The sequence below is a fragment of the Betta splendens genome, chromosome 21 (genome assembly GCF_900634795.4).
Source record: "Betta splendens chromosome 21, fBetSpl5.4, whole genome shotgun sequence".
Classification (NCBI taxonomy): Eukaryota; Metazoa; Chordata; class Actinopteri; order Anabantiformes; family Osphronemidae; genus Betta; species Betta splendens.
In genome coordinates, this window is record NC_040899.1 from 1,382,868 (window position 1) to 1,394,432 (window position 11,565).

Genomic DNA, 11,565 nt, shown 5'->3' on the forward strand with positions numbered 1-11,565 from the left:
CAGCAGGTGGCGCTGTTGCGTCCCCTCAACCCGAAAACAGCCTGGCCTCACTTTACTGTCAGAAACTCCGGTTCCCGTCTCTGGACCTAGTGTGCGGACAATGGATCCTTATCAGAACCAGAGCGAGCAGCTCCGCTCCAGCCGACGGCCCGACAGATCAGCACATGTGCTGGGAAGCGATGAGAGTCCAGGTGAAACGCACAGGGACGCGGCTGCAGGAGGAAACCCGCAGCCGGCGGACCGGCGGCCGCAGCAGTAAGTGGGGTCTGACGCAGTAACTGGATCGGAACCTGCAGGACACACGCTCTTTAACGAATGTACCAGAACTATTATGTCGTCTTTGTTTATTGGCACATCGCATTGTTTGTGTATTAACACTTGTAATATATTTATCTCTCACTGATTTTCTGTTGTTTACTTTCATTTTCATTTCTCGTGTTGAGCGATAGAAACGGTGCCTTCACAGTCTGTCGTAAATTCCCCACTCCGTGTTTCCTTGAGCGGTAGAGGACGTCTGTCATGAAGACTTCATACATGCGTGGCGATAAGATAACAAATAAGTTATTAAATAAATTAAACAATAATGTTGTTGGAGTCTCCAGCAGCAGCGCTAACAACATGAATCAGAAAATTGAAAGGCTACTGTTTTATGTTATTATATTACTACTGCTGTTACAAGCAGCAGCAGTTTCAGACACAGTCACTGTTAGACCCCATCAGCTGATTTTATCAACAGTAATCTCTTGCTTCAGCTTAGGTGGATTCAGCATGATCCCACCCAACGAGTCTCGGCGGAGCCAAATGAGAATGAGTAGGTTGATGCTGCTGTTCAAGTCTATAAGTCAGCTCCACCGTTTGATTTTTTAATGTCAGTTTGTTGTTGCAGTGGCTCAAAAAGAAGAAGAGGAGCTTCAGAGGTGGAAGGAGGTGCACAGAGTCACTTCAGTGCATGAGGATCCAGAGAGGCTGGGTAAACAACACAGAATCCACAGCGATCATTCTGCGACACGCCGTAATAATGTGTTCTTCATGAAGGTGGCAACGGGACGCTGGCCGAGGCCAGAGACCAGCAGATAGCAAAGCTGCGCTGCTCCAAAGTGCAGAAGAAGGTTGGACCATAAGCAGCATGTTCATCCAAACTGATTTGAATGTGCTTTCATTTGCAAAGCAAAGTATTTACGTTTGCTCCTCTCCGTCTGTCGTCTGCATCACATCACACAAGTTAACGCTCCGTGCAGTTTTCCTTCATGTTGATGTGACCTGCTGTTTGCAGCTCCATCGGGAAGAACAGGAAAAGAGGAGGAAGCAGGAGGAGGAGGAGAAGCTGCAGAAGATGAAGGCTGAGCAGAGGCAAAAGGTGAGGAGACGATTTAAGCCACAAATGTTTTACTTTCCAGTTCAAAAGAGCCACACACACAAGGGAAACAAGGGAAGCAACGAGCGGCCAGGTTGCGTCAGTATCATGTTTCACCTCTAGATGTCAGTAGAGACAAAGAACAACACTTTGATGGAGGGTTCCCACCGCATGGTCCCCTCATGCCCCGCCCTCAGTAGACGCCACATGAGCTGAGCATCCTTGGTTTGGGAGAAGGGAGGATGAGCAGCAGGTGATGTCAGGGGCACAAAGCACCGCTTTGCATCCGCCTCTGTTTGTCGGTGGCTGTCAGACACGGACTGACCGTGACTGTGATGCGTTCCAGGCCGAGCGGCTGCAGGAGAGGAGGCGGCAGCAGGAGCAGAGCAGGACGGAGCAGCTCGGCCCGGACCGCCTCAGGTCAGACGGAGGTCGGGTTCGCCCGGCCCCCACCCCCGTCCCCTCGCTGTGTTGTGTTGTTCTGAGGCATCAGGTGCCACCGACAGCGACTTTTCCTGCTGACTCTCCTCTGAGTTCTTCCTTTCTAGCTTTAGGCCCCTTTGTCCCACACTTCCTGTTGAATGCTCCACACCCTCTGCTTTCAAGAACAGAAAGATGAGATCTGTCACATGACCTGAGCATCAGGGTGTTACTGAAGTGTCCTCACACTGAGATCGGAGCCTCCTGTAGAGCCTCACAAGCCTGAGTCATTGACCTCTATCATTGTGTCCACGGCAGGAAGAACCAGAGCTTTCTGCAGAAACTGGAGAGCAGGGCTTCAGGTGCGCTGGCCTCCTGCAGAGCCCCACAGACGCCCCCCGGGGCGTGTGCCCATCAGGTCAGTGTGGCATCGTGTCCATGGGTCAGTGGCTGCTGAGGCACTGACCTCTCCAGACTCAGACTTACAATGAAACCACTTAAATGAGTATCTCTATGTTCACAATGGGCAAACACACTTACTTTAATTATAACAGAGGAACAGAGGGGAGCAAACTTATCACTTATCGCTTTTGTTTTGAAAATGTCTTGAGCTAAGTGAGTTCGTTTGCTAAGTCACTGGAGCAGCACCAACGTCACTGGTGCAAAGAGGCGCCTGACAAAAAAACACAAACGCGTGACACAAGCGCTGTCGGCTTCTGTAGAGGCTGTTTCCTGTGTTGCCTCATTTCGAGTTTTCTTGTTTTTGCACGATCAAGAAAGTAATTATGTCAAACACACATTGATTAACGCGCTTGTAGAAAGTGACGGGAAAGAAAAAATCTGCATTTTGTAGGTGACAAGCTGTGACACAGGACGCGATCGCTCCACGTATCAACCTATAGAATGACGGCAGGAGAACGGGAGCGTTTCTCCCCATATGAGCGCTTTTACTTATGGAAATGTTAAGAACACAGATGAGTGGACAGATATGGTTTCTATTTTATGTTGTGTATTCATATTATGGTATTTTTAAAAGGCGAGGTGAGGCCCGCCTCCCCTGACCGCCGTCACCGCCGTGGGTCCCAGGTTCGGCTGACGCTGGGGCGTCTGGAGCTGTTTTCTCGGTAAATGCCACTGGGTGCAGGTCTTTCCTGAAGCTCCGTCCCCAGGAGGCGGGTGGGCTGCCCCCCCCCGATTATCCCCAGGCAGAGCCAAGCCACACACAGCACCGGAGAGCGCGGCGCCGCCTTTGCCCTTCCTCCGCTCGCTCCTTTGTTCTCTCTGCTTCCTTTGCTCCGTGCGCAGCCTCTTCCTCTTTTCCTGGGAGGGATGAGTGGCGAGTGGAGTTCAAGGGACTTCCCAGACTTCAGCAGAGGCAGGAGCTAGAGGAGCACTTAGAGGAAGCCGTCACTTTCAGGGGCCGTGGGGGGCACGCTGTGACTCAGCCCCGTTTCCTCCAGATACTTTAGCTTAATTGCTGCCATAAATCTAGGTGTTAAACTGAAGAGGTCACAGCTATTCATAGCTCAGAAAACGTTTATTAAAGCGTGATGACAGCTTCTGTCAGACACGCTGCTCATAATGATTGCGCCTCTCCACCCAAGAAGAAGAATGAGCAAACAGCCTGAGGACCACCACAGCTCGACTCACTCACGTCTCCTCTCACCTCATCTCCTTTCCTACATTCCTTTCCTTCCCTTTCCTCCTCTCCTCTTCCTATAGACGTCACACATTAGTAGATCAAAGCTTGTGGCTTCAAGCTTCTTAATGTGGCTCTAACAGGATCCTAGATGTGTTGTTCTTTGAGCGGGGGCTCATCTGACAGACCCATGTAGACTGATGCATACCCTCTACTTGTGTGGGAGACGTGATGCTGAGCTTGACCGAAGCCCAGAGAAGCTGAGGTGGCCGGTTGAACGTGGTTGAGGAGTGTCACAGACCCAAAGTCATCTCACGACCTCACTGCTCACTGCTGAATAATGCCCCATCAGAACCACTGCTGTCGGCAAGCGTGCCGCCGTACGGTACCAGGAGCCGGGCCGGGTTCGGGTCGTGAGCCGTGCTGTAGATCCTGAGAAGGATGCGGCTCACGGGTCACACGGGTTCATCCATTAAGAGGAGGCTCGACCCGATACCAGGTTCTGAGGTGCCTGAAAGCACTTATCGTGTTTAGAAGCAGTGGACCGCTGCTCCGAACGCGTCTTTACCAGCGTGCAGCCGCTCGGGTCACGCTTCTACTGATAACACAGCATTTCTTCTTACTCAGCCTCATTCATTTCAGCACGAGGCCGTGGAGACTGAACCGAGAGACAAGCTGGAGAAGAGCGAGAGAGCCGTGGAGCTGGAACACAAGAGGTACCAACATTTAACCGCTGAATCTCAGACTTTGCAATAACACAAAGAACATTTCACAGGATGTGTTAGAATTTTTATCTAAATAAAAGCACGCATCCAGAAACCGGAGCCGACAAGATTGATCGTTTGTTTTGTTCGTCCGTTGGACGGAAACCAGCTCCGACTGGTGGAGTCGCTGAACACTAAGTGTCTGTGAGCAGTTCACTGACCTCACCATATTTCACTGGCTATAGAAGTTTAAAAAGCTGTCAAACACATGTGGAGCCAGTCTGCACGTAAAGCCATCAAGCACAATAAATACAATTGTTTTAATTTATTATATTTGATCACGCTGTGACAGAGTGAACACAGCGTTTCTGGACAAACTGGAGGCTGAAGGCAGAAGGAGCGAGACCAGCGCTCCGGAGGCAGAGCGGCTTGAAGCACTCCGTCCGGCTCCAGCTGCAGAACCGGTCCCACCCGCTGACGGGAGCCCAGATCCAGCGCCGAGCGGCTCCGACGGGACCGAGGCAGCCGGTGAGCTGAGAAAGGCCTTCTCTGGCTGGATCAGACATGACGAGTGGAGAAGAGCGTGATCGTCTACTTAGCCTGAGCTTCCACGTGTGCAGTGAAGCTGCAGCGGCATCTGAATCCTGCAGACGCTTGTAGCTGCCATAGTTAGTGTGAGCGAGCGTTTTCATCGGCTTTCCTGCTCCCGTCAGTCAAAGCGGAGACATTCTCCACAACCCTGCCTGAAAGCAGACGCTCACGCTCCTGCTGTCAGAGCAGCTCTGATTCTTTCTCCGGTTCAGCTTGAAATGAAGAAGCATTTCAAAGCCGCATCAGTCTGGACTGGAGGGAAGAGAAGCATCGTGTGGGAGTTTTTGAGCTTCCAGATACAGTGAATCCCACTTCACTCACTTCACAATAACTAGAATGTGATGGCACCAACGCAACATGCCTACATGGGCTAAGGTTCCGTTTGCTCTGTGTTTGCAGACCTGGAGCCCGAGTTGGACTGGGCCTTGATGAAGCTGGTGAGCAGCTTTCCAGACGGAGACCCAGCCTTCCTCCAGGACATCCTGGGGCAGTGTGGGGGCGACTACCAGCAGGCCTGCAGGCTGCTGAAGCCCCCGCTCAGCTGAGGCCTCGCTCCGCAGACCCTCCTGCACCTCCCGGGCCGTGTGCGCTTCCTGGAGCCTGTTTTGGATTATACTATTAATGTGCTTTGCCCCCCCCTCCTCGTAGCACTGAGTCATGCCTGCTTTTAGTCCTGACATTGACTTGAATTGATGATCATTTTCACCACTTTAGTCAAAGGTCATCGCCATGACTCAGTCCTCTGGTCATATTTTGGGCTCTTAATTAAATCAGTGTGTGCACATTTTGTTTGTTTTCTAATCACGCTCATGTGTGACGGATTCTTAAGGGCAACAAAAGATGCAAATAGGATTCCACGAAGGAGGACCTTTAATGCTTGCTTTGTTTCAGCCTCGTAGTTGGCAGAGAGCTCAGTAACCGAGCTTTCAGCTCTGTCCCATTCGTGGAATAGTTTCCTTCATCAGCCTGGGTCAGGTTTTCAGGTGGGCAGTCGGCACCGAGCTGCTGCCGTGTCTCTACATGCCATCCTCTCCATCTGAGTGGAGGAACAGAGCACAAAGGCTGGAGAAGTGCCATCATCCACCAAACACCTTCAACGAGAGAGCGGGGTCCTCCGCGTTACTGAGGTCAACGCCAACCTGCTCGCTTCCGACTCCAGCAGGAATCAAACACAGATTGATTTTACATGAAGGAACGGATGCCGTGTTTTCACGGGTGCTAACGTTTGTCTGAGGTGGATGAAACGTCTGCATGTCAAGTACAAGGAACGTACTGCATCAAGCTCTTCAGTGATTGCATGATACTTCCCTCTGTAGTGGAATCGAAGCCTCATTAAACCTCTTCAGTAAAGTCAGGATTCCTCAGCGGCTGCGTTCGTCCACTCTCCCCATCAGCTCATTACAGCGAAAGCCAACAAGCTTTAGAGCGGTACCGTGTTCTGGTTCAGCAGCGGGTCAGGCTGGGTGGAGCTTAATGACATTAGGCTGTTATATGGCGCTAAATAGTCTAAAAGTGTGTAGAGGGAGCAATCATCAGTGCATCGGAACAGATCGGTGCACGTCGGTGTGGGAGGGTGTCACATAATGTCTGGATCTGTTACATGACAGCTCAGATGGAAACACGCACCTTCTCCTGGATCTTCCCAGAAGCGGCTGCACAGAAATCCCCCTAAACATGTTGCGTGGACTCATGTTGAAAGACTTGTTTTAGCGAAGCGCCCCACATAAGTCAGCCAAGCTGCTTGTTGGGAGAGGCCCTGAGCTCGTCTGGGTGTTTTATGTGGCTTCAGCAGGTGGTGATGCTGTGTAGACTTCTGCTGCTTCTGCGTTAGTCACTCCTGCACCAGACGCCTGAAAACAAGTGAATCCGAGCTGCGAGCCACAGCAGTGGGCAGCGTGGCTCATGCAGGGAGGGGCCGGAGTGCGTCCGACCTGCTGAAACCGACGTGATGTTCAACAAAGGAAGAAGCCTGTTCACCGGGTTCCTGTGGCTTTAAAATGGTCTTTGGACCGATGAGCAGGGATCTGTCTGTGCAGATGACTCATGGCTGGAGTGTTTGACGGTGCTCCCCCCAACGACCCCTGACCAGAGAGGAGTAAACCTGACCGACGGGTTAACATAGACCATTAAGCTGGGATTTTATCTTATCGTATCATTTGAAGCTCACCAGCCGAGACTTCTCCAGACGTGATGCTTTCACCCTTCGCTCCGGTGACATCCACCTCTTCCATTCAAATCTTCACATATGTCCTGGGTTCGCTTTGTGTGGTGCTCCTCCTGTTCTTGCTCAATGCTCTCCTCTAGGGTACTTCCCAGGCTGTTTTCACCGCTGACTAACCCAGACAACCAGCAACAGATCAGACTCGAGGAGGAATCTGAAGGAAATTAATAAATCTTTAGAGGAAAAACAAAATCCTGCAAAAGGCCAAAAAGTCCCAAGGAAGAGACGATGTAATGTTTGAGTCTGATCAACAGTGTGATGCAAGCAGTGCAGAGTCCTGACAAAAGCCAGGTAACTGACATGTTGGAGGTCCCAGGAAATGTGCATAAAAAAGGGAAAAGTCGGCCTAAAGGGCGTCATCACGTTCATTCAGCATCCAGTTCAACAGCAGGTGACTGAAGCAACAGCGCGGAGCTGAGAGCTCACTAGAAATCAGCTTTTAAAGCAACCACATCTCTTTGAAGCAGCGCTGTGCTGTTCCCAGATACACTGTGGCTGCAGTGTAACATGGACCACAGTCCTCCGTGTGGTTCAGCCAGTACGTTAGTTAAGCTCTGGAGCAGCTTGGTGCTGCATCTGGGAGCCCAGACAGGTGAAAGCAACACAAACCAGTCCACAACAAACACCTCAGACCCAGCACACAGGCACATGCCAGGATACTGGTCATACTGGGAAGCAGTGCCTCATAGACAGCAGCAGACGGGAATCACCCCAAACAACATGAGACTGACGTGCAAAGACGAGGTTTTATTGCATCTAGAGCCCAGCCTGCAGTGGAAGACAGAGAAGCTTCTCACCAGTCAAGTAGGTCACCTGTCAAACCATCACTGGTGACCTACTTCAGCCTTCAACCCAGGCTCCCAGACCTGCTTCATGCACGTAAAGCTTCATGTTTGCTCACACAAGACTAGAAAAGGTGGAGATGGGAGGCCGTGACGCTGCTGTGCTGCAGGAGAGAGGAGGCAGGTGCAAAGGAGCGGAGGTCAGCAAAGCTCCCAGACGAACGCTGCGCCTTCCTGTCTGGACCAAACCAGGCGGTTTGACACAAGACCAGCGATGGACGTTGGACCAAACCAGGCGGTTTGACACAAGACCAGCGATGGACGTTGGACCAAACCAGGCGGTTTGACACAAGACCAGCGATGGACGTTGGACCAAACCAGGCTGTTTGACACAAGACCAGCGATGGACGTTGGACCAAACCAGGCGGTTTGACACAAGACCAGCGATGGACGTTGCTCCTTCCTGTCTGGACCAAACCAGGCGGTTTGACACAAGACCAGCGATGGACGTTGGACCAAACCAGGCTGTTTGACACAAGACCAGCGATGGACGTTGGACCAAACCAGGCGGTTTGACACAAGACCAGCGATGGACGTTGGACCAAACCAGGCGGTTTGACACAAGACCAGCGATGGACGTTGGACCAAACCAGGCGGTTTGACACAAGACCAGCGATGGACGTTGGACCAAACCAGGCGGTTTGACACAAGACCAGCGATGGACGTTGCTCCTTCCTGTCTGGACCAAACCAGGCGGTTTGACACAAGACCAGCGATGGACGTTGGACCAAACCAGGCGGTTTGACACAAGACCAGCGATGGACGTTGGACCAAACCAGGCGGTTTGACACAAGACCAGCGATGGACGTTGGACCAAACCAGGCGGTTTGACACAAGACCAGCGATGGACGTTGGACCAAGCCAGGCTGTTTGACACAAGACCAGCGATGGACGTTGGACCAAACCAGGCGGTTTGACACAAGACCAGCGATGGACGTTGGACCAAACCAGGCGGTTTGACACAAGACCAGCGATGGACGTTGGACCAAACCAGGCTGTTTGACACAAGACCAGGGATGGACGTTGGACCAAACCAGGCTGTTTGACACAAGACCAGGGATGGACGTTGGACCAAACCAGGCGGTTTGACACAAGACCAGGGATGGACGTTGGACCAAACCAGGCGGTTTGACACAAGACCAGCGATGGACGTTGGACCAAACCAGGCGGATTGACACAAGACCAGCGATGGACGTTGGACCAAACCAGGCGGTTTGACACAAGACCAGCGATGGACGTTGGACCAAACCAGGCGGTTTGACACAAGACCAGCGATGGACGTTGCTCCTTCCTGTCTGGACCAAACCAGGCGGTTTGACACAAGACCAGCGATGGACGTTGGACCAAACCAGGCGGTTTGACACAAGACCAGCGATGGACGTTGGACCAAACCAGGCGGTTTGACACAAGACCAGCGATGGACGTTGCTCCTTCCTGTCTGGACCAAACCAGGCGGTTTGACACAAGACCAGCGATGGACGTTGGACCAAACCAGGCTGTTTGACACAAGACCAGCGATGGACGTTGGACCAAACCAGGCGGTTTGACACAAGACCAGCGATGGACGTTGGACCAAACCAGGCGGTTTGACACAAGACCAGCGATGGACGTTGGACCAAACCAGGCTGTTTGACACAAGACCAGCGATGGACGTTGGACCAAACCAGGCGGTTTGACACAAGACCAGCGATGGACGTTGGACCAAACCAGGCGGTTTGACACAAGACCAGCGATGGACGTTGGACCAAACCAGGCTGTTTGACACAAGACCAGGGATGGACGTTGGACCAAACCAGGCGGTTTGACACAAGACCAGGGATGGACGTTGGACCAAACCAGGCGGTTTGACACAAGACCAGCGATGGACGTTGGACCAAACCAGGCGGTTTGACACAAGACCAGCGATGGACGTTGGACCAAACCAGGCGGTTTGACACAAGACCAGCGATGGACGTTGCTCCTTCCTGTCTGGACCAAACCAGGCGGTTTGACACAAGACCAGCGATGGACGTTGGACCAAACCAGGCGGTTTGACACAAGACCAGCGATGGACGTTGGACCAAACCAGGCGGTTTGACACAAGACCAGCGATGGACGTTGCTCCTTCCTGTCTGGACCAAACCAGGCGGTTTGACACAAGACCAGCGATGGACGTTGGACCAAACCAGGCTGTTTGACACAAGACCAGCGATGGACGTTGGACCAAACCAGGCGGTTTGACACAAGACCAGCGATGGACGTTGGACCAAACCAGGCGGTTTGACACAAGACCAGCGATGGACGTTGGACCAAACCAGGCTGTTTGACACAAGACCAGCGATGGACGTTGGACCAAACCAGGCGGTTTGACACAAGACCAGCGATGGACGTTGCTCCTTCCTGTCTGGACCAAACCAGGCGGTTTGACACAAGACCAGCGATGGACGTTGGACCAAACCAGGCTGTTTGACACAAGACCAGCGATGGACGTTGGACCAAACCAGGCGGTTTGACACAAGACCAGCGATGGACGTTGGACCAAACCAGGCGGTTTGACACAAGACCAGCGATGGACGTTGGACCAAACCAGGCGGTTTGACACAAGACCAGCGATGGACGTTGCTCCTTCCTGTCTGGACCAAACCAGGCGGTTTGACACAAGACCAGCGATGGACGTTGGACCAAACCAGGCGGTTTGACACAAGACCAGCGATGGACGTTGGACCAAACCAGGCGGTTTGACACAAGACCAGCGATGGACGTTGCTCCTTCCTGTCTGGACCAAACCAGGCGGTTTGACACAAGACCAGCGATGGACGTTGGACCAAACCAGGCTGTTTGACACAAGACCAGCGATGGACGTTGGACCAAACCAGGCGGTTTGACACAAGACCAGCGATGGACGTTGGACCAAACCAGGCGGTTTGACACAAGACCAGCGATGGACGTTGGACCAAACCAGGCTGTTTGACACAAGACCAGCGATGGACGTTGGACCAAACCAGGCGGTTTGACACAAGACCAGCGATGGACGTTGGACCAAACCAGGCGGTTTGACACAAGACCAGCGATGGACGTTGGACCAAACCAGGCTGTTTGACACAAGACCAGGGATGGACGTTGGACCAAACCAGGCTGTTTGACACAAGACCAGGGATGGACGTTGGACCAAACCAGGCGGTTTGACACAAGACCAGGGATGGACGTTGGACCAAACCAGGCGGTTTGACACAAGACCAGCGATGGACGTTGGACCAAACCAGGCGGTTTGACACAAGACCAGCGATGGACGTTGGACCAAACCAGGCGGTTTGACACAAGACCAGCGATGGACGTTGGACCAAACCAGGCGGTTTGACACAAGACCAGCGATGGACGTTGCTCCTTCCTGTCTGGACCAAACCAGGCGGTTTGACACAAGACCAGCGATGGACATTGGACCAAACCAGGCGGTTTGACACAAGACCAGCGATGGACGTTGGACCAAACCAGGCGGTTTGACACAAGACCAGCGATGGACGTTGCTCCTTCCTGTCTGGACCAAACCAGGCGGTTTGACACAAGACCAGCGATGGACGTTGGACCAAACCAGGCTGTTTGACACAAGACCAGCGATGGACGTTGGACCAAACCAGGCGGTTTGACACAAGACCAGCGATGGACGTTGGACCAAACCAGGCTGTTTGACACAAGACCAGCGATGGACGTTGGACCAAACCAGGCGGTTTGACACAAGACCAGCGATGGACGTTGGACCAAACCAGGCGGTTTGACACAAGACCAGCGATGGACGTTGGACCAAACCAGGCTGTTTG

The 11,565-nt window shown here is 52.6% G+C and overlaps 1 protein-coding gene across 1 annotated transcript; it reads left to right on the forward strand.

Moving 5' to 3' along the window:
- Window positions 1-3: 3 nt before the first annotated feature.
- epsti1 (epithelial stromal interaction 1) lies at window positions 4-5,490 on the forward strand. Its single transcript, XM_029137391.2, has 10 exons — window positions 4-255; window positions 753-811; window positions 887-970; window positions 1,036-1,109; window positions 1,274-1,357; window positions 1,701-1,774; window positions 2,093-2,192; window positions 4,056-4,129; window positions 4,470-4,645; window positions 5,108-5,490. Exons 1-10 carry the CDS (start codon window positions 101-103, stop codon window positions 5,251-5,253), a joined length of 1,026 nt encoding a protein of 341 aa, XP_028993224.1. The 5' UTR covers window positions 4-100; the 3' UTR covers window positions 5,254-5,490.
- Window positions 5,491-11,565: the final 6,075 nt, after the last annotated feature.

Bases quoted from the DNA above. Each gene is read 5' to 3' on its own strand.
- epsti1 (XM_029137391.2), top strand. From the start codon at position 101: ATGGATCCTTATCAGAACCAGAGCGAGCAGCTCCGCTCCAGCCGACGG. The intron at 971-1,035 runs GTAAACAACACA...TTCTTCATGAAG, and splicing joins TGAGGATCCAGAGAGGCTGG to GTGGCAACGGGACGCTGGCC. The intron at 4,130-4,469 runs GTACCAACATTT...ACGCTGTGACAG, and splicing joins GTGGAGCTGGAACACAAGAG to AGTGAACACAGCGTTTCTGG.